Source organism: Pongo abelii, chromosome 3, assembly GCF_028885655.2.
Source record: "Pongo abelii isolate AG06213 chromosome 3, NHGRI_mPonAbe1-v2.0_pri, whole genome shotgun sequence".
Taxonomy (NCBI): Eukaryota; Metazoa; Chordata; class Mammalia; order Primates; family Hominidae; genus Pongo; species Pongo abelii.
This window is the reverse complement of record NC_071988.2, coordinates 47,273,030-47,298,824: the sequence shown is the minus strand read 5'-3', so window position 1 is coordinate 47,298,824 and position 25,795 is coordinate 47,273,030. Positions and strand designations below refer to the sequence as shown.

Below are 25,795 nucleotides of genomic sequence, written 5' to 3'. Positions count from 1 at the left end.
AGCTTTTTGAAATGGTAGTCTAAAGCCTTGTTCTCAAGTGTGGCCCACGGACGAGCAGCATCAGCATCACTTGGAAGTTTGTGTAAAATGCAGAATCCAGAATCTCAGTCCCCCATCCAAACCTGCCGAATTTGAATTCTAACAAGAACCACCCTGGATTATTCCTATATCTCTATCAGCCCCCTTCTGGTCATCTCTTTCACTTCTTTTCATAGTCCTATATCTATACTCAGCAAGCCCACCAGTGTCTTTTTATCCAATGTGCTGCATTGGAAACCAATGTGTATTTGAACGAGACTTTGAAATGAAGAACCTATGTTTCTCTCTGTCTGTGTACATCAATTCATGGTAAGAATGTTCATTGTTAGTTGGTGCCAGCCATGCTTTCTTCTCCCCAGATGTGCTATGCACATATGATCTTCCTCAGTGTTGACTACTACCTTCATCTCATTATGCTCTTCAACTATGCCTTCATATTTTCACCTCTGATTGTCCTTCAGTCTCTCTGCCTGCTGTTTCTCATTTTCCTTAAGCTAACCTTTCTTTAACTGTCCATTAAATGGCATTAAAAAGAGCTGTCTGTCCTCAGCTGTCTTCTCACTTTACACTGATACCCCTCTTGGCAATATCAGCCATTTCCATTAGTTCATTCATCATTCATACGTTCAACGAATATGTATGGAGCCCTACACTGGTGCTAGGTGTTCTGCTCGGGGATTGATGTATAGATGCATGGGACAGATAGTTCCACTTGAGTGCATATGTGCTACAATATAACCAGCGTGTGCTCTGGGAACACAAAAGAGGGACAGCATTGTGGGGGAATCTGGTGAGGCATCTGGAGGAAATCATCAGATTGCTTCAGATTTGGTCTTTTTCCCCCCTGAATGTTTCACAGGCCCTTTATATTCAATAAAGTGTAACAACAACAACAACAACAACAAGCTCCTACAAATCTATTTTTCATTCTCTATTATCTATTGTTTTAGTCAAGATTGGCTAGACTCTGTCATGTAACAACAACAAATCCCCCAATACTGGTGATTTACAAACAACAACAGTTAATTTATTACAATACTGCATGTCTTTTGCAAGATGGCAGGGGGCCTGTGCTCTTCGAGGTCCTTCAGGGACCAAATTGAACTAGCCACCATCTTGAACCTTTGTGGTGATTGTGTCAGAGCTCTGAAGCCTCTTATATCAGCAATTAAATGCTTCTGCCTAGAAGCAACACTTTTTAGTTTTGCTTATAGCCTTGAACTTGAAGCAAGGCCTCACTCAAGAGGCCAGAGAATGCAATGCTCAGCTTATGCCCCAGTAGAAGGAGAGAGAACTGGAAATATTTGATGAACAGCGCTAACAATATGACACCAACTCAGTTGGGGATATGTTTGTTTACTACATTATTCAAACCAGAGACCTCGAAGGGACCTTTCTCTCATGTTCATATAATTTTGCATCTTTGGAGCTTACTCCTAATGTTCCCTTTGTCCTTAGGGTTTTTGCGTTGGCTAAGGCCTTACTCTTCTCACTTGGAGTATTACAATAGCCTTCTAACTATCTTCTAAACTTTTAAATGTCACCCTGCTGCCAAAGCGATCATTCTAATATGTTTCACCCTATTTGAGACCTTTCTAAAATTTTCTATCACAAGGTAAATTCCAAGCCTTGTACAAGACCTATCCTGTCTGGTGTCTTTTCCCTTTTCAGTCTTTTCTCTTACCAGGCTCCTGTGTGCTAGCCATGTTTTTAAATTACTTGCTGCTGGGCCTTTTCGTATGTTTTTCCCTTGGCTTTATCTAGAAAATGTTTCACTTCCTCTTGCCACGCCACTCTCCTCCCCACAAATACTTTGCTTAAACCTAGAAAATCCCTAATCATCTTTTAAGATTCACATTTAGGATACTCGTCTCTAAACAGGCTTTCCTGACTTTTTCAAATGGAATGAGGACTATCTCCTTACTTTTTGCTACCAGATTGTCCTATGCATATCATTCTCAAAGCACTTGTACCATAGTTTATATTAATATTTTTTAGATTGCTGGCCTGTCTCCCTCAACTAATCTATAAACATCCTGATAGTAAGGACCTCTTACTAAATATTGTGTTCTCAGCAGAGTAAGTATGAAGTTCTTGGCACATAGAAAATGCAAAGTAAATGTGTTTCACATGGCTAAAGATACAAAGCTAAGAAATTAATTTTAAAATCACATTATAGGAAGATAAATTCTGCAAGCACATAATGGTTGATTTTTAAAACCTGTATGTTTTGTCCAGAATGAAAAGTGTGTGTGTATATGTATATGTCTATTTGCCATGTCCCAACTCAAATCTTGGGCAAGTTAATTCACTCTCATAAACTTCAGTTTCCATCTCTCTGAAACTCTGTCAAACGATTAATTGTATTATCTGTTTTATAGGATTATTGGAAGGTTAACTCAGTTGATGCCTATAGTGAGGGAGCTTAGCAAGGTGCTTGTATTAATTTCTTATTGCTCCTGTAAAAAATTACCACAAACTTGGTAGCTTAAAAAGATAGTACAAATTTATTATCTTAGAGTTAAGAAGTTCAAAATAGGTCTCACTGGGCAAAATTTAGGTGTTCCTTCTGCAGACTCTATGAGACAATCTATTCTCTTGCTTTTTCTAGCTTCTAGGCCTTCCTCCATTCCTTGGCTTATGGCTCTTTCCATCTTCAAAACAAGCAGTGGTCCATTGAGTTTTTCTCACAGTTCATGACCCTGACACATACTCTCTTATCTCCCTCTTCTGCTTATAAAGACCCTTGTGATTACATTGGGCTCACATGAATAATCCAGGATAGTCTCTTCATCTCAAAATTTTTACTTTAATCACGTCTGCAACATCCCTTTTACCACGTAAAGTATGTAAAGCAGAATATTCACAGGTTCTAGGAATTGGGATGTGGCATCTCTGGGGGAGCATTATTCTGTCTACCACATTGCCCAATCTCTTCATTACAAAGAATCAGTAAAGTTTGACTATTATTATTATTAGAATTATATGCTATTTCTTAAATATCATTACATTGTTTTTTTTGGCTGTAGAGCTGCAACACTTTTGAGCCAGACTATCTTAATACAATGTGACTTTCTATTAATAATTTAGCATGAAAAAGCCATAGTTTTCTCACTCCAAATGTGGGTTAAGTGATTCACTTCTGAAAGTTAGCCGTTTTGTGACACTGGGATCCACTTATAGTAAATGAAATTGATGTTTATCTAAAAGTACCTTAGTAGTCCTAAAGAAGACAATTTTTTTGTCATTACCATCAGTGTGTAGTAATGACTAACAGTTACGGAGAACTTAGTGCCGAAAGCCATTCGAAGTGTTTATATAGGTATTGACTGATTTGATCCCAATGTTGTAGGACTTTCTCCTTAGTTCACATAAAAGCTGGGCTCTTGTTACAAAGCCATGAAAGATTAGGCTCACAGACACTTTGAACGGTGAGAAAACTGGAATTTATCGGGCTAAAAGGGGGAAAAAAAGGGAAACAGGGACTCTCAGCAAAATGAGAGTCCTGCTAGCCAGTTTCCCGCCTCACAAGTTGAGTCCCAAATACCACCCTGGAATAGGAGAGGCCAGTCACCTCTGCAAACAGTGTGAACCTCCTGAGGCTCCACCCCAGTGCACGCTCCTCCCATTGCGCAGGCTAGTCGGAGGTTCTGCCAGGGAGCTATTTTTACTTGGCTGTCTCACCACAGCCAGCCCCATGAAGAGGTATTTTATTTTTCCTTCCTTTATGGTAGTTGAGACTTTGTCCAAAGTTTCAGGGCAAGTGGTAGAGATGGGATTTAAACTCAGGTGGTCAGGCTGTAGAACCTGTACTTTTAACCATAGCACAATAAACATAGAAATGTAGAAAAGAATGAGGCAGTATTAGAAGAATAAATACTCTACTTTGGGCTAATATCTCTTAGCATTATTATTATTTTCTTTTTTTGAGACGGAGTCTCGCTCTGTCTCCCAGGCTGGAGTGCAGTGGCGTGATCTCAGCTCACTGCAACCTCCACCTCCCGGGTTCACGCCATTCTCCTGCCTCAGCCTCCTGAGTAGCTGGGACTACAGGCGCCCACCACCACACCTGGCTAATTTTTTTGTATTCTTAGTACAGACGGGGTTTCACTGTGTTGGCCAGGATGGTCTCGATCTCCTGACCTCATGATCTGCCCACCTCAGCCTCTGAAAGTGCTGGGATTACAGGCGTGAGCCACCGCGCCCGGCCTGTTAGCATTTTTATAGCTCATCATGATACAGGTTGAAAGCATTTAGTTTTATTGAGTTCTAATTCTTGTGCTTAAAAAAAAAATGCATAGTAGACAACCAACTGTGTTGGGAGTTGGTCAGCTTCCAGAGATACTTGAAAACAAGTTGTCCAGTGAGTTCAGGCTTTTAAAGACATGTCCTTTAAGTTTATTCTCGTTCCCTTCCCCCAAAATATACTTTAAAAACATTGACTACAGTACCTCTCAAATATTATCTTTCTCTTTATTCTGCCAAATTGCTTTCAAAACGTAAAGCTTAAGAGCAATGAAGCTGCCTCTTTAAAAGAAAGTTGTTATCCAAGTCAGTGTTTTCTTAAAAATGTCAATGTTTCAGAGGACTTCTTAGGATAAACAGATGTTATGAATACTTTATTTTTATTTATTTATTTATTTTTGAGACAGAATTTCACTCTTGTTGCCCAGGCTGGAGTGCAATGGTGCGATCTCGGCTTACTGCAACCTCCGCCTGCCGGGTTCAACCAATTCTCCTGCCACAGCCTCCCTAGTAGCTGAGATTACAGGCACCTGCCACCATGCCCAGATAATTTTTTTTTGTATTTTTAATACAGACAGGGTTTCACGTGGGTCAGGGTGGTCTAGAACTCCTGACCTCAGGTGATCCACCTGCCTCGGCCTCCCAAACTGCTGGGATTATAGGCATGAGTCTCTGTGCCCAGCCAGATGTTATGAACACTTTAAACACTGTTTGGTTAAAATGATAAAGGAAAGATTAAAATGACAAAGGAAAGATTATTAATAAGGCTAATTATTACCAAAAAGTTAGGAACAAGTGTTCAAATGTTTTATATGACAAGGAACTCATTTTAAGGGAATTACTCCAGGGTACAACCGTGAACAATTGACATTTGCTAAAAGTATGTTGACAGAACTGGATGCCTACTCATAGGTTCAGCAAGATAAGTAAATCAACTTAATGGGCCTATATATTCATTACAATCACATTAGCATAAATACCACCTTATGGAAAAAATCTCTTTATGCCAAAAATAAGCAAGGAAGAGAGCAATTAACAAATGGATGTAAGGAAAACTATAGGTAATTGATTAGTAATTGATTAATTACTAATTATTCTGTATGGGTGAAATACATTTCCTATAGTAATTAAGCCTATCACATTTATTTTGATTAGGATAAATTCTAAATCATTTTGAAAATCAATAACAATTAAATGAATTCCTTCATTTTACCTACTGCATTTGACTTTTACTCATGATCACACAGACGGTTTGGAGAGCATGTTACCTGCATTACATGGTCATGATTTAGCTTTTATGCTTCAATGTTTTATTTACAATCTTTTGGCAGAGGAAACTGTTGGTCTCAGTTAGCTAGAAACAGCTGCTTTTCTATTTTTATTTGCAGTTAATGTTTTCCAAGTGTCAAGCATATGCAGAGAAATTTTTTCCGTAGACTGATATTAAACATTTTATTTATATTTCTTTTATTTTTAATGGTCCTTGGGACTATTTAGAAAAGTGAGAGCCAATTAGAGCATTCACTGTAAATGCTTTTAGAAAAGAAAATCTCCCTTGGCTATTTCTATTGATGGGTCAATATCACATTCATTTATTTTCATGGCATGCTCAAGTACAGTGCGATATTCTGGAAACACAATCTGCTGTCTATTTTGACTGAGTTAAAACTACATGATCTCTTTCAAAGTTTTCAAATGTTTCTTCCTAAAGACAAAGCAAGGTGGTTTTCAATAATCTTAGGTTTGGTTCTTTGTTTTGTCAATGAATGGATACCTTGAGAAAGTGGCCAGTTGATAATCTTAGTTTAATGAGTATGGAAAACCAAACATCGTATGTTCTCACTCATAAGTGGGAACTAAGCTATGAGGATGCAAAGGCATGAGAATGACACAATGAACTTTGGGGACTCAGGGGGAAAGAGTGGAAAGAGGGTTAGGGATAAAAGTCTATAAGTTGGGTGCAGTGTATACTGCTCATGGCATGTGCCAAACTTCGCATGGTGCATGGGTGCACCAAAATCTCACAAATCACCACTAAGGAACTTACTCATGTTACCAAACACCACCCGTTCCCCAATAACCTATGGAAATAAATTTTTAAATGAGTATTTCTTATTTTATATAATTACATTTTTATTTTCTGGTCGAAGATGAAGATAATATAGTTTCTTCTTTTAGTTTGTGCTTTAGAGGTTTTTTTTTTTGGTTCCTATGGTACGAGTTTTGATAAATGTATGAGCCCTCTTATTTTTTATTTGCGTGTGATGCATAGTTTACTGAAAATTAGTGCAAAATGTGGGAAATATGAAGCTGATGGCAAGCACCATTGTGTCCTTTGATGACAGATTCAGAGAGAGGTAAGCACATGTCCTGGGTCCTGAGTAGCAAACAATGACCGGTGAGATTAAGCAACTAAGGAAGCAGAAGAGAATGCTGTAAGATTCACCACATTTTATTGTGTGGTGAGTCTCAGGTGAGGTAGAATTGCCCTACATTTTTGAAGCACCAGGAAACCTTGATAGGAGACTCAGTTTCTAAACCATAAGCTCTTGAGAAAGCCATGTTTCATCACAGGGCTGTGTGATTTGTGGTAGAAGAGAAACTCTTGGTTTTGTGGGTGTTGACCCCAAGAAGGAGGTCACTATTATGGCTTTCATCTTCGTCTTTGTGTTTACCTGGTTAGAATGACATAGGGAAAGTAGCTCTAGAGTTTTCTTAATGTTTTCTAAAATAAATACTTCTAGTAATGTTTCAAAAATAGTTTTTTTGTTTTGTTTTTGTTTTTGTCTTTTAGGAACATTACAAAAGGTCTATTTTAAATCAAATGGGAGTGAACCTTTGGTCACTGATGGTGAAATCCAAGGGTCCGATGTTATTCTTACAAATACAATTTATAACCAGAGCACTGTGGTGTCTACTGAACATCCCGACCACCACGTTCCAGCCTGGACTACGGATGCTTCTCTCCCAGGGGACCAAAGTCACAGGAATACAAGTAAGTCCAAAGGTGATACATGCTAGAGGCTTTTAATGTCCCACAGGTAAGTTTTTAAGTTCGGCAACCAGTGCTTTTAATTCACAATCACTTGCCGGTCACACAGGAAAATCTCCACTCAGTTACCCGGTAAGCCTAGCTGAGTGCCCTATTCTGTTTGTTGCTGTTATTGTTGTTGTTGCTTTTCTTCAGGCAGAGTTTTGCTCTTGTCACCCAGGCTGAAGTGCAGTGGTGCGATCTGACCTCACTGCAACCTCCGCCTCCCAGGTTCAAGCAATTCTCCTGCCTCAGCCTCTTGAGTAGCTGGGATTACAGACGCCCGCCACCACGCCCAGCTAATTTTTTTTTGTTGTTGTTTTGGTAGAGGTAGGGTTTCACCATATTGGCCAGGCTGGTCTCGAACTCCTGACCTCAAGTGATCCGCCCGCCTTGGCCTCCCAAAGTGCCAGGATTACAGGCGTAAGCCACCGCGCCCTGCTGAGTGCCCTATTCTTAAACATGAAATGCCATCAGCCCAGATGTTCAGGTAGGACTGAGTAAGAAATAAAAACGTATCAATGCCATTCAATATTTCTGAGGTCTAAAAATTTATGCTGCTTGCCCCAGTACAGTGGCATTGATTTTGTAGTGGTTCATCTGTGAAAGTTTGCGCTTCAGCTTTGAAGTTTTTGAAGTTTTAAGTTACTTATTTTGAGTTAATAAGTAAGTTAAGTCACTGACTTTGTGGTTGGTCCCTTGCAGGAGGACCAATTCAATAACAGGATGCTGAGTGATTTAATGGGAGCTATCCCCGTATTTACTTTTTTTTTTTTTTTGAGATGGAGGCTCTCTGTCTCCTAGGCTGGAATGCAGTAGCACAATCTCAGCTCACTGCAACCTCTGCCTCCTGGGTTCAAGCGATTCTCCTGCCTCAGCCTCCTGAGTAGCTGGGATTACAGGCATGCGCCACCACGCCTGGCTAATTTTTGTATTTTTAGTAGAGACAGGGTTTCACCATGTTAGTCAGGCTGGTCTTGAACTCCTAACCTCATGATCCACCCGCCTCGGCCTCCCAAAGTGCTGGGATTACAGGCATGAGCCACTGCACCCAGCCCCCTATTTACTTTTGAGACATTCATGTGTTCTTTTTTTATCTTGCTTCCCTTTTCACCTGCTATTATTGGCTGTAAAATTTATTTTACATGTTGGTGAATGACAAAAAAAAAAAATCAAACCTTGAGAAAAATGGAATGTGCCAAACTCTTCTGCATGAGGGCAAAGGGAAGGATTTGTTAGTTATTCCAGAAGAGCTGGGAGAGAGAAAAGACAGAAAGTGTGGACATGGGGTGTGATGAGATGGTGAGAGGTGACAGATGATATGCTCTGGAATGTGACTCTACCTTTTGATAAAGTTACTGCCCTTCCAGAATACTCGGTGGGAGTGGATTTGTATGGAAAATGCCAAGAAACTTTAGGTGTGATACAACCAATGCTAATAAAAAATAATCAGAGCACAGTACAGCCACTGCCAGAATTTTTTCCATAGTTGTCTTGGCTCTTCATTTCTACTTTCTAAAACAAGGTTATGTGATTGAAAATTACACAAAGCCCATCCAACCATGATCATTTTCTTGTGTGTTTCTCTTTCATGAAAACCCACCAAGGTTTATCACATCTTAAGTCTGAGATGGCGTATTTATTTTTATTTTGAGCCAGGAAAGGAACGATTAAGTTGACTTTTAGCTATCATAGTATATGTTTGCCAGTGTTTGAGGAAAAGCAGGATTATTCTATTTCTCCAACCCAAAAGAGACAGTTTGGATTCCACTGTTTCACAGAGCACCTGTAGGTATTAACTGTTTCTTGTGCATAGTGTTTACCAGTGATTCATATGGATTTGTGTTCATTATCTGACAGTATTTTTGCAAACCAGAATTATGCCAAGTTAAATTTATTTTCCTCATGGGTTTAATTGTGAGGTTTTATTTTTCAGTCATGTCTTAAGCACTTCATTATTCTTAAGAACAGTGTTTTTCATCGGAAGTACAGAAGCAATTTAAACAAAAACTCAGTCAGGTTAATGTGGTTGCAATTACAGTAATTGTTATTTTCTTCTATTAAGTGCATTTGTCTTTATTTTGAAAGTTCCATTATTTGTTAAGATTCAAACAGGATTGACAAATACACGTCCTGAAGAGTAAAGAAACATGTGGCAGTTGTTGCTCAGATTGGAAGTTTGATAGAAGTCTGACTCATTTGCTCTTCCTATGGCTGGAACATTGCTTGTGAATATGAGCATAAATTGACATGTAGAGGAAATCCAGGTCAAATTAGAATGGCTAAATGGAGAAAGGCCAAAACCCTAGCATATGTGTCATTTTATGTTGTTAATGTACTTGACAGCATTAGTCTTTCCTGTCTGGCCACATAGACTCTCAGTATACTGTTAATATCAACTAAAATTATTTATTGCAAGAAACTGGATAGCTTTCCATACAGTTCAGTAATAATGCAAGCCTGTGATTATAGAGCTTTTAGAGTTTTTAGGGAATGTTTGAATATTTTCTCTGTGATCCTTATAATTAACTGATGAAATACACCAGACAGGTAATAGCATACCCCATTTTTCACGGTGTGAATTTGAGGCTTAGAGAAATTAGTTGATGTATCCAGTATCACTTGCCTAGTAATTAGTAGACATGAAATTTTGATTCAGATCTTAGGACTCCAAGATCAGTGCTCTTTCAAGTTTTTCATCATCATTTAATCTTATTGTTTTCTTTGCCATAACATTATTAAACAAATTTTAAGTTCTGGGAGAGAAGAAAGAGTAGATTATTTTGTTGTTGTTTTTATTGCTGTATAGTCAATGTGTAATAAAATATTAGCTGAATGAATAAATAAATGAACTATAGTCATTTTAAATTTTAATATATGATTTATCACTTTTGCTAGAAGTGCCTGATCACACTTCTACGACTTGATGTTTATTTCACCAATTTTACTTAAAATATCATTTAATGTCTTAGATCTGTATTAACACCTAGCAGAGAGTTTATTTTTATCCTCCTCTTTTATTATGCTCAAATTAAGGTGTTATTTTCTTTTTTATTTCCTTTTTTAAATTAATTAATTAATTAATTAATGTATTTATTATTATTATACTCTAGGTTTTAGGGTACATGTGCGCAATGTGCAGGTTAGTTACATATGTATACATGTGCCGTGCTGCTGCGCTGCACCCACTAACTCGTCATCTAGCATTAGGTATATCTCCCAATGCTATCCCTCCCCCTCCCCCCACCCCACAACAGTCCCCAGAGTGTGATGTTCCCCTTCCTGTGTCCATGTGTTCTCATTGTTCAGTTCCCACCTATGAGTGAGAATATGCGGTTTTTGGTTTTTTGTTCTTGCGATAGTTTACTGAGAATGATGATTTCCAATTTCATCCATGTCCCTACAAAGGACATGAACTCATCATTTTTTATGGCTGCATAGTATTCCATGGTGCATATGTGCCACATTTTCTTAATCCAGTCTATCATTGTTGGACATTTGGGTTGGTTCCAAGTCTTTGCTATTGTGAATAATGCCGCAATAAACATACGTGTGCATGTGTCTTTATAGCAGCATGATTTATAGTCCTTTGGGTATATACCCAGTAATGGGATGGCTGGGTCAAATGGTATTTCTAGTTCTAGATCCCTGAGGAATCACCACACTGACTTCCACAAGGGTTGAACTAGCTTACAGTCCCACCAACAGTGTAAAAGTGTTCTTATTTCTCCACATCCTCTCCAGCACCTGTTGTTTCCTGACTTTTTAATGATTGCCATTCTAACTGGTGTGAGATGGTATCTCATTGTAGTTTTGATTTGCATTTCTCTGATGGCCAGTGATGGTGAGCATTTTTTCATGTGTTTTTTGGCTGCATAAATGTCTTCTTTTGAGAAGTGTCTGTTCATGTCCTTCACCCACTTTTTGATGGGGTTGTTTGTTTTTTCTTGTAAATTTGTTGGAGTTCATTGTAGATTCTGGATATTAGCCCTTTGTCAGATGAGTAGGTTGTGAAAATTTTCTCCCATTTTGTAGGTTGCCTGTTCACTCTGATGGTAGTTTCTTTTGCTGTGCAGAAGCTCTTTAGTTTAATGAGATCCCATTTGTCAATTTTGGCTTTTGTTGCCATTGCTTTTGGTGTTTTAGACATGAAGTCCTTGCCCATGCCTATGTCCTGAATGGTAATGCCTAGGTTTTCTTCTAGGGTTTTTATGGTTTTAGGTCTAATGTTTAAGTCTTTAATCCATCTTGAATTGATTTTTGTATAAGGTGTAAGGAAGGGATCCAGTTTCACCTTTCTACATATGGCTAGCCAGTTTTCCCAGCACCATTTATTAAATAGGGAATCCTTTCCCCATTGCTTGTTTTTCTCAGGTTTGTCAAAGATCAGATAGTTGTAGATATGCGGCGTTATTTCTGAGGGCTCTGTTCTGTTCCATTGATCTATATCTCTGTTTTGGTACCAGTACCATGCTGTTTTGGTTACTGTAGCCTTGTAGTATAGCTTGAAGTCAGGTAGTGTGATGCCTCCAGCTTTGTTGTTTTGGCTTAGGATTGACTTGGCGATGCGGGCTCTTTTTTGGTTCCATATGAACTTTAAAGTAGTTTTTTCCAATTCTGTGAAGAAAGTCATTGGTAGCTTGATGGGGATGGCATTGAATCTATAAATTACCTTGGGCAGTATGGCCATTTTCACAATATTGATTCTTCCTACCCATGAGCATGGAATGTTCTTCCATTTCTCTGTATCCTCTTTTATTTCCTTGAGCAGTGGTTTGTAGTTCTCCTTGAAGAGGTCCTTCACATCCCTTGTAAGTTGGATTCCTAGGTATTTTATTCTCTTTGAAGCAATTGCGAATGGGAGTTCACTCAAGATTTGGCTCTCTGTTTGTCTGTTATTGGTGTATAAGAATGCTTGTGATTTTTGTACATTGATTTTGTATCCTGAGACTTTGCTGAAGTTGCTTATCAGCTTAAGGAGATTTTGGGCTGAGACAATGGGGTTTTCTAGATATACAATCATGTCATCTGCAAACAGGGATAATTTGACTTCCTCTTTTCCTAATTGAATACCCTTTATTTCCTTCTCCTGCCTAATTGCCCTGGCCAGAACTTCCAACACTATGTTGAATAGGAGTGGTGAGAGAGGGCATCCCTGTCTTGTGCCAGTTTTCAAAGGGAATGCTTCCAGTTTTTGCCCATTCAGTATGATATTGGCTGTGGGTTTGTCATAGATAGCTCTTATTATTTTGAGATACATCCCATCAATACCTAATTTATTGAGAGTTTTTAGCATGAAGGGTTGTTGAATTTTGTCAAAGGCCTTTTCTGCATCTATTGAGATACTCATGTGGTTTTTGTCTTTGGTTCTGTTTATATGCTGGATTACATTTATTGATTTGCATATATTGAACCAGCCTTGCATCCCAGGGATGAAGCCACTTGATCATGGTGGATAAGCTTTTTGATGTGCTGCTGGATTCGGTTTGCCAGTATTTTATTGAGGATTTTTGCATCAATGTTCATCAAGGATATTGGTCTAAAATTCTCTTTTTTTGTTGTGTCTCTGCCCGGCTTTGGTATCAGGATTATGCTGGCCTCATAAAATGAGTTAGGGAGGATTCCCTCTTTTTCTATTGATTGGAATAGTTTCAGAAGGAATGGTACCAGTTCCTCCTTGTACCTCTGGTAGAATTCGGCTGTGAATCCATCTGGTCCTGGACTCTTTTTGGTTGGTAAGCTATTGATTATTGCCACAATTTCAGCTCCTGTTATTGGTCTATTCAGAGATTCAACTTCTTCCTGGTTTCGTCTTGGGAGAGTGTATGTGTCGAGGAATTTATCCATTTCTTCTAGATATTCTAGTTTATTTGCATAGAGGTGTTTGTAGTATTCTCTGATGGTAGTTTGTATTTCTGTGGGATCGGTGATGATATCCCCTTTATCATTTTTTATTGCATCTATTTGATTCTTCTCTCTTTTTCTCTTTATTAATCTTGCTAGCGGTCTATCAATTTTGTTGATCCTTTCAAAAAACCAGCTCCTGGATTCATTAAGTTTTTGAAGGGTTTTTTGTGTCTCTATTTCCTTCAGTTCTGCTCTGATTTTAGTTATTTCTTGCCTTCTGCTAGCTTTTGAATGTGTTTGCTCTTGCTTTTCTAGTTCTTTTAATTGTGATGTTAGGGTGTCAATTTTGGATCTTTCCTGCTTTCTCTTGTGGGCATTTAGTGCTATACATTTCCCTCTACACACTGCTTTGAATGCATCCCAGAGATTCTGGTATGTTGTGTCTTGGTTCTCGTTGGTTTCAAAGAACATCTTTATTTCTGCCTTCATTTCGTTATGTACCCAGTAGTCATTCAGGAGCAGGTTGTTCAGTTTCCATGTAGTTGAGTGGTTTTGAGTGAGATTCTTAATCCTGAATTCTAGCTTGATTGCACTGTGGTCTGAGAGATAGTTTGTTATAATTTCTGTTCTTTTACATGTACTGAGGAGAGCTTTACTTCCAACCATGTGGTCAATTTTGGAATAGGTGTGGTGTGGTGCTGAAAAAAATGTATATTCTGTTGATTTGGGGTGGAGAGTTCTGTAGATGTCTATTAGGTCCGCTTGGTGCAGAGCTGAGTTCAATTCCTGGGTATCCTTGTTGACTTTCTGTCTTGTTGATCTGTCTAATGTTGACAGTGGGGTGTTAAAGTCTCCCCTTATTAATGTGTGGGAGTCTAAGTCTCTTTGTAGGTCACTCAGGACTTGCTTTATGAATCTGGGTGCTCCTGTATTGGGTGCATATATATTTAGGATAGTTAGCTCTTCTTGTTGAATTGATCCCTTTACCGTTATGTAATGGCCTTCTTTGTCTCTTTTGATCTTTGTTGGTTTAAAGTCTGTTTTATCAGAGACTAGGATTGCAACCCCTGCCTTTTTTTGTTTTCCATTTGCTTGGTAGATCTTCCTCCATCCTTTTATTTTGAGCCTATGTGTGTCTCTGCACGTGAGTTGGGTTTCCTGAATACAGCACACTGATGGGTCTTGACTCTTTATCAAATTTGCCAGTCTGTGTCTTTTAATTGGAACATTTAGTCCATTTACATTTAAAGTTAATATTGTTATGTGTGAATTTGGTCCTGTCATTATGATGTTAGCTGGTTATTTTGCTCGTTAGTTGACGCAGTCTCTTCCTAGTCTCGATGGTCTTTACATCTTGGCATGATTTTGCAGCGGCTGGTACCGGTTGTGCCTTTCCATGTTTAGCGCTTCCTTCAGGAGCTCTTTTAGGGCAGGTCTGGTGGTGACAAAATCTCTCAGCATTTGCTTGTCTTTAAAGTATTTTATTTGTCCTTCACTTATGAAGCTTAGTTTGGCTGGATATGAAATTCTGAGTTGAAAATTCTTTTCTTTAAGAATGTTGAATATTGGCCCCCACTCTCTTCTGGCTTGTAGAGTTTCTGCCAAGAGGTCCGCTGTTAGTCTGATGGGCCTCCTTTGAGGGTAACCCGACCTTTCTCTCTGGCTGCCCTTAACATTTTTTCCTTCATTTCAACTTTGGTGAATCTGACAATTATGTGTCTTGGAGTTGCTCTTCTCGAGGAGTATCTCTGTGGCGTTCTCTGTATTTCCTGAATCTGAATGTTGGCCTGCCTTGCTAGATTGGGGAAGTTCTCCTGGATAATATCCTGCAGAGTGTTTTGCAACTTGGTTCCATTCTCCCTGTCACTTTCAGGTACACCAATCAGACGTAGATTTGGTTTTTTCACATAGTCCCATATTTCTTGGAGGCTTTGCTCGTTTCTTTTTATTCCTTTTTCTCTATACTTCCCTTCTCGCTTCATTTCATTCATTTCATCTTCCATCGCTGATACCCTTTCTTCCATTTGATCGCATTGGCTCCTGAGGCTTCTGCATTCTTCACGTAGTTCTCGAGCCTTGGTTTTCAGCTCCATCAGCTTCTTTAAGCACTTCGCTATATTGGTTATTCTAGTTATACATTCTTCTAAATTTTTTTCAAAGTTTTCAACTTCTTTGCCTTTGGTTTGAATATCCTCCCGTAGCTCGGAGTAATTTGATCGTCTGAAGCCTTCTTCTCTCAGCTCATCAAAGTCATTCTCCGTCCAGCTTTGTTCCATTGCTGGTGAGGAACTGCGTTCCTTTGGAGGAGGAGAGGCACTCTGCTTTTTAGAGTTTCCAGTTTTTCTGCTCTGTTTTTTCCCCATCTTTGTGGTTTTATCTACTTTTGGTCTTTGATGATGGTGATGTACAGATGGGTTTTTGGTGTGGACATCCTTTCTGTTTGTTAGTTTTCCTTCTAACAGACAGGACCCTCAGCTGCAGGTCTGTTGGAGTACCCGGCCGTGTGAGGTGTCAGTCTGCCCCTGCTGGGGGGTGCCTCCCAGTTAGGCTGCTCGGGGGTCAGGGGTCAGGGACCCACTTGAGGAGGCAGTCTGCTCGTTCTCAGCTCTCCAGCTGCGTGCTGGGAGAACCACTGCTCTCTTCAAAGCTGTCAGACAGGGACATTTAAGTCTGCAGAGGTTACTGCTGTCTTTTTGTTTGTCTGTGCCCTGCCCCCAGAGGTGGAGCCTACAGAGGCAGGCAGGCCTCCTTGAGCTGTGGTGGGCTCCACCCAGTTCGAGCTTCCCAGCTGCTTTGTTTACCTAAGCAAGCCTGGGCAATGGCGGGCACCCCTCCCCCAACCTTGGTGCCGCCTTGCAGTTTGATCTCAGACTGCTGTGCTAGCAATCAGCGAGACTCCGTGGGCATAGGACCCTCTGAGCCAGGTGCGGGATATAATCTCCTGGTGCGCCGGTTTTTAAGCCTGTCGGAAAAGCGCAGTATTCGGGTGGGAGTGACCTGATTTTCCAGGTGCCGTCTGTCACCCCTTTCTTTGACTAGGAAAGGGAACTCCCTGACCTCTTGCGCTTCCCGAGTGAGGCAATTCCTCGCCCTTCTTCGGTTCACACACGGTGCCCACTGACCTGCACCCACTGTCTGGCACTCCCTAGTGAGATGAACCCGGTACCTCAGATGGAAATGCAGAAATCACCCATCTTCTGTGTCGCTCGTGCTGGGAGCTGTAGACCTGAGCTCTTCCTATTTGGCCATCTTGGCTCCTCCTAAGATGTTATTTTCAATTCCTGGCATGTGTAAAAGCTATTTAAATATGCTTCAGTCCAAAAATACAATGGCCAGACATTCATTCTATTCTACCCAAATATCCTGGGTAGAAAAAGTACCAAGAAATAGTCTTTCCATAAGACATTTTTTTTGGGGGTTCTTAATGTCATGCCAAGACATAGAATCCTGCATTTCGTAAAGCTTTAACTGGAATACCCCCATATTACACTACGTAGCACAGTTAGGTTTTGTGAAAGTGAAATAAGCTTTATATGTGATATCTGGTACTTCTGGAGTTAACATTAGTTACATTTTGAAAACAAATTATAATGTGAAAAAGGAAAAGGCCCATAGTTAATGTTCATACTATGTTTCAGCAAGGACTTTTTCTAGGTTGTATTCTGTATCTGGGTTTTTATTTTCACCATTTTTTCCTTATGTATTTTAGAACTATTTAAATATATATTTAACTTTAAGGAAAGCGAAAACTTTTGCCAACCAAGACCTTTTGGGTAAAAGATAATATGGAACACAATAAAATAAACTAGTAACTCTGATGAGGAGTTAAAGTTACAAGAGAGTAAATTGATGTGCTGAAAGCTTAAAGTGTTCTGTTCTCTTATCACATCTTTGATAACCTGATCCTGAATCTTCTATTTCAGACCATCACCACTATCTAATTTTAGAATATTCTCATCATTGCAAAAAAAGAGTCATATTCCCTGTCCCTTATTTCCCCTTTCCCTCAGCTCCTGGCCAAAACTAATCTAGTTTCAATCTCTATGGATTTTCTTATTCTGAAACTTTTAGATAAAAAGCATCAGACAATATGTGGTCCTTCGTATCTGCCTTCTTTTATTTTGCATGTTTTCAGAATGCATCCGTGATATAGCATGTGTCAGTACTTCATTTCTTTTTAGTGCTGAATAATATTCCATCATATGGCTCTATCACATTTTCTTTATCCAGTCATCCATTGTTGGAAATTAGGGTTGCATATACATTTTTTAAAACTATTATCAATAATGCTTCTGTGAATATTCATGTGCAAGTTTTTGTGTGGAAACGTTTCCGGTTCTCTTGGGTTTGTACCTAGAAGTGGAATTGTGTTATTTCTCTGTTTCCTTACTTGTCTAAAGTCTAGTTGTTCTATCCATTATTGAGAGTGGGGTATTCAAGTCTCCAACTATTATTGTAGATCCATATATTTCTTTTCTTTTTTTCTTTTTTTTTTTCTTGAGATGGAGTCTTGCTCCGTCGCCCAGGCTGGAGTGCAGTGGCACGATCTCAGTTCACTGCAACCTTCGCTTCCTGGGTTCAGGCGATTCTCCTGACTCAGTCTCCTGAGTAGCTGGGATTACAAGCACACGCCACCATGCCTGGCTAATTTTTGTATTTTTAGTAGAGACAGGGTTTTGCCACGTTGGCCAGGCTGGTCTTGAACTCCTGACCTCAAGTGATCCGCCCACCTTGGCCTCCCAAAGTGCTGAGATTACAGTCATGAGCCACCGCACCTGGACTTCTTTCAGTTCTATCAATTTTTTGCTTCAGATATTTTGATGGTCTGTCATTAGGTGTGTAAATATTTACAATTGTTATATCTTCTGGCTATATTGAACCTTTTATTAATATATAATGTCCTTCTTCATTTCTTCTAACCATTTTTGATTTTTTTTTCTTTTTTTGAGACGGAGTCTTGCTCTGTTGCCCAGGCTGGAGTGCAGTGGCATGATGTCAGCTCACAGCAACCTCTGCCTTCAGGGTTCACGTGACTCTTCTGCCTCAGCCTCCTGAGTAGCAGGGACTACAGGCACATGCCACCATGCCTGGCTAATTTTTGTATTTTTACTAGAGACAGGGTTTCACCATGTTGGCCAGGATGGTCTTGATCTCCTGACCTTGGCCTCCCAAAGTGCTGGGATCATAGGAGTGAGCCACTGCACCCATCCACCGTTGTTGATTTAAAGCCTATTTTGTTGATACTGATTCTCCTCAACTTATTATGGAGTTATATCCCTAGAAACCCATTGTAAGTTGAAAATATTGTAAGTCAAAAATACATTTAATACATCGAACCTATAGAACATTGTAGCTTAGCTTAGCCTTCACCTTAAATGTGCTCAGAACATTTACATTAGCCTACAGTTGGACAAATCATCTAATACAAACCCTATTTTATAATAACATATTGGACTGCTCGTGTATTTTATTGTACACCTTACTGAAAGTGAAAAACAGAATGGTTATATGAGTACTCAAAATACAGTTTCTATTAAATGTGTGCCACTTTTGCACAATTGTAAAGTTGAAAAATTATAAAAGTCAGACCATCATAAGTGAGTCATCCCACCCTCTTCTTTTGGTTACTATTTGCAGGGAATATTTTTATCTATGCTTTCACTTTCAACCTATTTGTGTCTTTGAATCTAAAGTGAGTCTGTGGTAGACAGTATATAGTTGGATTATGGTTTTTTTAATCCATTCTGCCAATCTCTGTCTTTTGATTGAAAAAATTTAATCCATTAATATTTAAAGTAATTACTGATGAAGACCTACTTCTGTCATTTTGCTATTTGTTTTTTATATACCTTGTAGCTTTTTTTCATCCCTCATTTCCTGGATTACTGCCTTCTTTTGTGTTTAGTTTTTTTTTTTTTAATATTGAAATATTTAAATTCCTTTCTCATTTCCTTTGTCTCATATATATATATATATATATATATAAAATCTCAAAGGATATATATATATATATTCTATAGCTATTTTATTTATGGTTACCATTGGGATCACATTTAACATCCTAAAGTTATAGCACTCTAACTTGAATTTATACCAGTTTAACTTCAATAACAAACAAAAACTCTGTTCCTTTAACTGCTCTGTCCCACCTCTGAAACTTTCAAACATTCAATAGAATCCAGAGTTCCAAAATAGTTATATCAGACAGATTCTGCCAGTGCAATTGTTGTCTAGGTGGGGAGACAGATTGCTGGTGTTTCCTATTCCACCGTCTTTCCAGATGCTCTCTAGTAAAAAAAATTAACTTTGACAGTTTTTTTCCCAGTGTTTTCACCGCTTTTACGGAGGAGTAGATTTTTGGAGGATCTTACTTTGCTATTCTGGGAGTATTTCCTACTCCTCAATTGTTTTTACCTTACTTATTCACTCTGATTTCTTCTTTTTCATTTCTTCCAATATGGGGAGTTGATTTTTCTCTTTTATATAATGTGTGAATGTGATTATGATATATATGTTATTTGTAATTGAAGTTTTTATTTCCCATTTTTGCATAAATTCCTTCATTTCTTCTCCTTTCCTCTGCCTAAGAAGAACCTAATAACAGCCAAATACGTATGATTTTATAGTTTTCTCCATCCTCTTACAATCTTATATGAACATATACACATACATGTACACAGGATAATATTCACATAGAGGATTTGGGTCATTGTTTTTATTACTTTTTTTTTTTTTTTTTTTTTTTTTACAAAATATCTTTCCCATCCAAGAATACTTCAAGTTAATATCTTCAAGGCAATAGCTTAATTCTAATCTATTGTTATAATGACTAAATAGTATTCCATGTTGTCATTATACCATAATTTATTTCAACCATTTCCCCAATAATGGGAATTCACTTTATATCTAGCTTTTTCCCCCTCAGTGAACTACATAGTCTTCTTTCTGAAGAAAAAATGATTTGGATGATGACCACGATGCTGTCTAAATTGCAGTGATTTATTTACATTGATGACTAGACTTGGACTGAAATGCCCTAAACTCATACCCAAAAGTTACTGGGTGTAGAAAGCCTATGCACCAATTCAAAACCCTTAGGTTGTTCTTTCTTCTTAGTTTTATGTTTTTAACATGAGATGTTTTCATTAGCTTTAACATGAGCTCTACAAGAATATACAGCTGGCCAGGCACAGTGGTTCATACCTGTAATCCTAGCACTTTGGGAGGCCGAGGCAGGTGGATCACCTGAGGTCAAGAGTTCTGGACCAACCTGACCAACATGGTGAAACCTTGTCTCTACTAAAAATACAAAAATTATCCAGGCATGGTGGCAAGAGCCTGTAATCCCAGCTACTCGGGAGGCTGAGGCAGGAGAATCACTTGAACCTGGGGGCGGAGGTTGCAGTGAGCCGAGATAGCACCACTTCACTCCAGCCTGGGCGAAACAGCAAAACTCCATCTAAAAAAGAAAAAAAAAAAAAGAAAAGAAAAAAAAAGAATATGCAGCTAAGAGGATCAGAGCAGGCCTTGGAGTTTTACCTGGATTACTACTCATCAGGCAACTATCTAAGAGGAGAGTTTGAGAAAGGGAGTCTAATTAGATATCTGAAATCTGGTAAATCTCTTACCCGTTAAGGATGTTGGCCAGGCTGGTCTCAAACTCCTGACCTTGAGTGATCTGCCTGCCTCAGCCTCCCAAAGTGCTGGGAATACAGGCGTGAGCCTCTGTGCCCGACCTATAACCATAATTTTATAATAGGGATGAGCATAAATAATATCTTGAAATGTTTGTAACAACTATATATTGATGGAAATATCTATGATTTCTGATTTTTTTCTATAGTTGTTGCCTACATTGGCAATTTAATTATACTAAATTTCAGTTGGGTGTTATTGAAAATGGAGATGTTATTTTTTCCCCAAACAAGTTCATAAACAGCCTAAATTTTATGTAGGGGCCATTGGTTCTTTGGATTCTGATTATGGGCACCTGCTGTAGAGGAAAAAAATATTTTGTTGGTACCTTGGAGCGTCTGAAGTCTGCCTAAGCTGCTTCTCAAGGTCTTAGTGATATTCCAAAAGTCACTGTAGTCATGACCCGTAGACGCCATTCCCATGTGCTTTGATGGACACTAGTGTTAGACCCCATTGTTCAAGTCCAGTTGGTTTCTCTCCTGTATATATTAAATCACATCCTTTATGCTTAAAGAACAATTATGAGATTCAGACATGGGCTTCTGGCTAACAGCAATATCTAAGCAAGAATGAGTGCAACATTTAAGTAATTGTTGCATGCTTGTTTGGTTGTTAGCATTCTAGTAAAGACTTGCACAATTCTAGAGAGAGAAAAGTAGCTTGCATGTAAGAATGGACTCTCTTCTTCTCTTTTCCCTGATTTCCTTCCCTTCCTCCTCGTTCCATCTTTAGATGATTCTTTCCCTAGGATGTATTGGGTTCCTCCCAGAAAGAGCCAACTCAGTCATCTGCAGAACTAGGCTTCTGAAAGCAGTAATGGAACAGTGACTGTTTCACTCTCCTTTGGGTACAGTCCTAGATTTCCTTTTTCAAAGATGTCTTGGCAAGACTCCTGACCCTCTCTCCTAAATGAATCCTGCAATATCCCCCAGGTGACAAATGCCCCCAAAACTTATATGTTTATGTCATATTAATACATACAGCAAGTGAGAGTCAGAGTTAAACAGTCACATCAAAAGGGCTTGTGGCTCAAATTTTTTCTCTCCAGCTTCATTATCACAATTTCCTCTTTAGGAAGAACAGCCTAATAGTTAGTACCTTTGATTCAGAGAGAAAAAAAGGAAAACAAACAAAACAATAGCATGTTAACAGCATTGCAAAAACAATACTGGTCAAAATGATCTTTTAAAAGTCAAAGGCTCAGATGAAAGTCAAAACAAAAATCAAAAAAACACAAAAACCCAAACTGTGTTAATTTACTTTTTTCTCTGATTCTGAAAGAAAATTGGCACTGTATGTAATCTTTTGCCTGAATTATTCAATTTGTTGACTGTCTCTTGTTTTAAGTATTTGTAAAATTTTGTGTTGAGAGCAAAAAACCCATCAGTGGGAATTTGTTTGCTATTACTTGTGCCTTTGGAAAATATGCCTTTTAACTTGTAGCTGAAATGAGTAGGGTAATGAGATTTTCAAACCAAAAGCTTTACATCTTTTCAATTTGATGCAATCCACTTCTTGTGTTTCAGTGTTAACACATTTTATTCTTCTATTTTGCTGCTCCAGATCATTAATCTAATATTCGCATGTGGTGTTTGAATTTTTTTTTTTTTCCCGAGACGGAGTCTTGCTCTGTCGCCCAGGCTGGAGTGCAATGGCGCGATCTTGGCACACTGCAACCTCCACCTCCTGAGTTCAAGCGATTCTCCTGCCTCAGCCTCCCGAGTAGCTGGGATTACAGGTGTGTGCCACCACGCTTAGCTAATTTTTGTATTTTTAGTAGAGACGGGGTTTCACCATATTGGCTAGGCTGGTCTTGAACTCCTGCTGTCTTGATCTGCCCGCCTCGGCCTCCCAAAGTGCTGGGATTACAGACGTGAGCCACCGCGCCTGGTCAGTGTTTGAATTAATAAGACTTATGGTATAGTACTTGTTTATAATTCTATTAAGCTGTGTAAACCCATTCTCATGCCTGTGTACTTTTCTAAATTGTATGAGATATCTCAAATTTTAGAGAATCTAGGTTAATATTCTGTGAAGCACCATTTGTTAATCAGTAGCTATTTATTGGATGTCATACTCCGGGTTTTGGCTCTATGGACTATAAAGATGGATAAGACAGAAGTCCTGTCCCCAAGCAGCCAGTTATCTACTAACTGCCTTGCAACATGAACATATTCTTACAACTTGAGAAATAAAGTGAGAAATTCTATAAGACAGGTTCAGAAAGCAAACATGATCGATTTCAATTCTTTTTATTTTTCTAAAATATAATATTACTAATTCATACCATTTTAATTCTATAATAAATACAACTTTTTTTTGTAAAGTTTTCTTTACAAGGACAAAAATATATTTTAATTTAAAGGTCTATCCTGGAGCTTCTATTTTTAAACAGATTAAACTGCTTCATTTTAAAATTTAATAATTATCTTGAATCAATTGAACAGAGCCTTTAGTTTTCAATTTTGTCTGTAGAGTATGGGAAGGCCAACATTGCTGTTGCAGGTATTAATGGGAATGTTATCACCTCAGGAAGTGGGAGATATAAAATTTTGTAATTTTCTCATTGGAATTGCCTCCAAATTCCTCCATTGTTTTTTAAGCACTCAAGCTCAGAGAGTTTGTTTTGTTGTGGCTATACGTTTATAGATGTGCACTCAATATAATCCTCTAGAATGTGCACTTCAGGAGACTGATTTATGATGTCCTGATGGCTGTTAAGCCACAGTAACTATGTTACCATATAATATGTCCTTTAAAGTTAATGAGAAATTTTTTTAAATGAATAATATGGGAGGTTGCTGTGGGAAAGAAATGGAGACCTGGTTGGGTGTGGTGGCTCATGCCACACGCAGCAACTTGAGCCTGGGAGGCTGAAGTTTAAGTGAGCCGAGATCTCACCATTGCACTCCAGTCTGGGCGACAGAGGGAGACCTTGACTCAAAAAAACCCCCCAAAATCCTAGCACTCTAGGAGGCTGAGGTGGGTGGATTGCTTGAATTCAGGAGTTTGAGACCAGCCTGGGAAACGTGGCAAAACCATCTCTACAAAAAACACAAATAGCCGGGCATGGTGAGGAGTGCCTGTAGTCCCAGCTACTCGGGAGGCTGAGGTGGGAGAAGCACTTGAGCCTGGGTGGTTGAAGTTGAAGTGAGCCGAGATCTCGCCATTGCACTCCAGCCTGGGCAACAGAGTGAAACCTTGACTCAAAAAAACCCCAAAAAACAAAAGACAAAACCCCAAATCCATAGAAATGGAAACCTTAAATCTAAAGTTTTTTCCTAGAGTTTCTCTAACTTATTCTAGAGTTTGGGTACTGGCCAGTCATATCGCAGCCAATCACGAGAAGCAGTGAAGCAGAAAATGCCTGGGGACACAACAAACGCCATCAACCTCCCAGTAGAGTTGGCCCTACAGGTGCCAACTTTCTCCCTCTTCAGCTGAGCTTCTGCGTCTTCCCTCCATCCACTCTCAGCACCTTCCCTCTGAAGATCTGTTTAAAGCATGCCAGTCATTAAGAAAATGTGGCACATATACACCATGGAACACTATGCAGACATAAAAAAGATGAGTTCATGACTTTGTAGGGACGTGGATGAAGCTGGAAACCATTATTCTCAGCAAACTATTGCAAGGACAGAAAACCAAACACCGCATGTTCTCACTCATAGGTGGGAACTGAACAATGAGAACACTTGGACACAGGATGGGGAACATCACACACTGGGGCCTATCGTGGGGTGGGAGGAGCGGGGAGGGATAGCATTAGGAGATATACCTAATGTAAATGAAGAATTAATGGGTGCAGCACACCAACATGGCACATGTATACATACATAACAAACCTGCACGTTGTGCACATGCACCCTAGAACTTAAAGTATATGTGAAAAAAAAAGAAAGATAATAAATGAGACAATTATTAAAAAAACAACAACAAAAAGTCATGCCAGTCATCTCAGTCCCTCCAGGGGAGCTGTTCCACTTGTATGGGTCTAGTCGGCCATCTTGTCCTCTCTCTAATTTCTTTATTGTTCAAAAGAAAACATGAAATCTAACTTCTTAACAAAGTTTGGAGTATGCGTTACACTTGTTAATGTGCCCATGCATCTTGCATGCCTGAAACTCTATACCCATTGGTTAGCAACTCCTCATTTCCCCTTCTGCCCAACCTCTGGCAACCATCAGTCCACTTTCTGCTTCTGAGTTTGACTATGTTTGATACTTTAGATAAGTGGAATCATGCAGTATTTGCCCTTTTGTGACTGGCTTATTTTACTTCGCATAATGTCCTCAAGTTTCATCCATACCGTATCATATGGCAGGATTTCCTTCTTTGTTGAGGTTGCTGCTGCTTTTATAGAAGAAGCCACTGCAGGACTTGTCAATGGGGCTAGTCTTACAGTCTGGCACATGATAAGAACTCAGAAAATACTAGCCAGAAAGGTTAGGAAGAGTTTACTTGCTCCCTTTTCGTCTTTGCTTTGACCCATGTACTACAATTTCCCTTTCGTGCTGACTCCCACATCCCTCATCAAAAACAAGCCAGACTTATGACAGAGAAGCTGTTCATATTTTTAAGTTTATTTTAAAAGCTCTTTTAAAAATAACAATTTTATTATTTATCGGAATTATATATCTACTATTTAATTTAAGCAATATAGAAAACTGGAAGCATAAAGCAAGAAGGAAAAAATCATTCCAAATTCCCCTACCCAGAAAGAAACCTGCACATCCGGGAGTGCAGGGCTCCTGCCCCGCCAACTGAGAAGAGGGTGGGGCTCCCACCTGTTCCCGGCTCCCACCGACTTCGGCCAGTGGAGCATGCAGCCCTGGCCATGCCTCCTGCACTGCAGCTGGCATCTTCACAGCATCTCCAGACGGGCCACCGCTGCCATCATAATCAGTAGTTTTAAAACTACCTATAAAAATCATTCTT

General features: G+C 39.1%; 1 protein-coding gene across 5 annotated transcripts in view; it reads left to right on the top strand.

Moving 5' to 3' along the window:
• Positions 1 to 25,795, top strand: part of CORIN (corin, serine peptidase) — a 269,106-nt gene that overhangs the window by 52,766 nt on the left and 190,545 nt on the right. For all 5 annotated transcript variants that reach the window (XM_063723401.1, XM_063723400.1, XM_063723399.1 and 2 more), the window contains exon 3: positions 7,079 to 7,279. In XM_063723401.1, the coding sequence (XP_063579471.1) occupies positions 7,079 to 7,279 (201 nt within the window). The remainder of the gene's footprint in view (positions 1 to 7,078; positions 7,280 to 25,795) is intronic.